General features: G+C 51.6%; 1 protein-coding gene across 1 annotated transcript in view; it reads right to left on the minus strand.

Moving 5' to 3' along the window:
* The window catches only part of FRMD6 (FERM domain containing 6), a gene marked incomplete at its 5' end in the record, with an annotated part of 4682 nt that extends 3652 nt beyond the window's left edge, over positions 1-1030 (minus strand). The window contains 2 exons of the mRNA XM_010077976.1: positions 17-82; positions 875-1030. Of these exons, the coding sequence (XP_010076278.1) occupies positions 17-82; positions 875-1030 (222 nt within the window). The remainder of the gene's footprint in view (positions 1-16; positions 83-874) is intronic.
* Between the last annotated feature and the right edge of the window lie 136 nt (positions 1031-1166).

Below are 1166 nucleotides of genomic sequence, written 5' to 3' on the forward strand. Positions count from 1 at the left end.
GGGCTCAGCCGCCTACCTGGAAGATCTGTATGCCCCGTGTCGTCAGCCCCAGCATCAGGGAGGCCTCCACTTCCCGTTTGTCCTACGGGGAAAAAAATTAGATGGTTTTAAATATATGATTTGCACCATCAAGTGGATAAATCTGCCCCCGGCACACGTATCCTCCTCTAATCACCCCATCTCCTGCACAGCAGCAACAGCCAGGGTGCCACATTAATCACAGAATTATTTAGGTTGGAAAAAGACCCTTATGATCATCAAGTCACATAATTTAGTTAATGATGCACAAACACACTGTCCAGTCACATCCCCAGCCTCCCCTCCCAGGAGCCTGCCGCCCCCTCACCGCCCAGAAAAACCCCAGCTTAAGGGGCTGGAAAAGCAGTTTGACCTCAGAAAACTTTAAAAGAACTTCAGAAACAGAGCTGGGGCACTTCTATGCTTGAGCCGAACCTGCTCCTGCGCTGGCACCCCGTGTTCTCCCGAAGGCTTCTCCCCTTTAATTTAAGGATGCTACAAACTGGTTTGTGAAGCACCAGCTCCCAGCAAACAAACCGCTTCATCCCCAGGAGAAAAACCCAGCAAACATTTCTTAGGGAAGGGATACCAAAAAATAAAAAACCAGAAACCTCACGGCTGTCTTCCTGCACCCTGGCAAACCTCTCGCCTCTCCATAACTTGTAGAAAACGGCAGGATTATAAAAAAAGTGTCATTTCCCCACCTCTGGGAGCAAGCACTGCCCTTGAGAACGTTCCGCTCCAGCTGGTGAGTGCCCATTCAAACGCAGCTGTCCCCAAAATACCGTAGAAATTGCTCAGCAGTTGCTTCTTTCAATAAAAATCAGCCCCAAACCCAAAGCCCAGCCCGGCTCACCTTGTACAACCTGTAGTAGTGCACGGCCACGTCGTCCAGCCGCACGGCCTCCTTGATGTACTTCAGATGGGCTTCGGAGGCCGTCAGGGCAAACTGGTCTTTGTGCATGTTGGGGACGTGCTTCAGGATGTAGTCCTTGCCCCTCTTGGCAACCACCTGTTTGGAGGAGAAGAGAAGCTCAGCCAGGAGAGATGCTCCGTGACTGTCTGGAGCTGGTGGGCAGCCCCGGTGCTCCCAGACAGCAGCGAATTCCAGGGAAAAGGGAAATTCACAGAATCACAGAGTGGTTTGG

The sequence above is a fragment of the Pterocles gutturalis genome, unplaced genomic scaffold (assembly GCF_000699245.1).
Source record: "Pterocles gutturalis isolate BGI_N339 unplaced genomic scaffold, ASM69924v1 scaffold21683, whole genome shotgun sequence".
Classification (NCBI taxonomy): Eukaryota; Metazoa; Chordata; class Aves; order Pterocliformes; family Pteroclidae; genus Pterocles; species Pterocles gutturalis.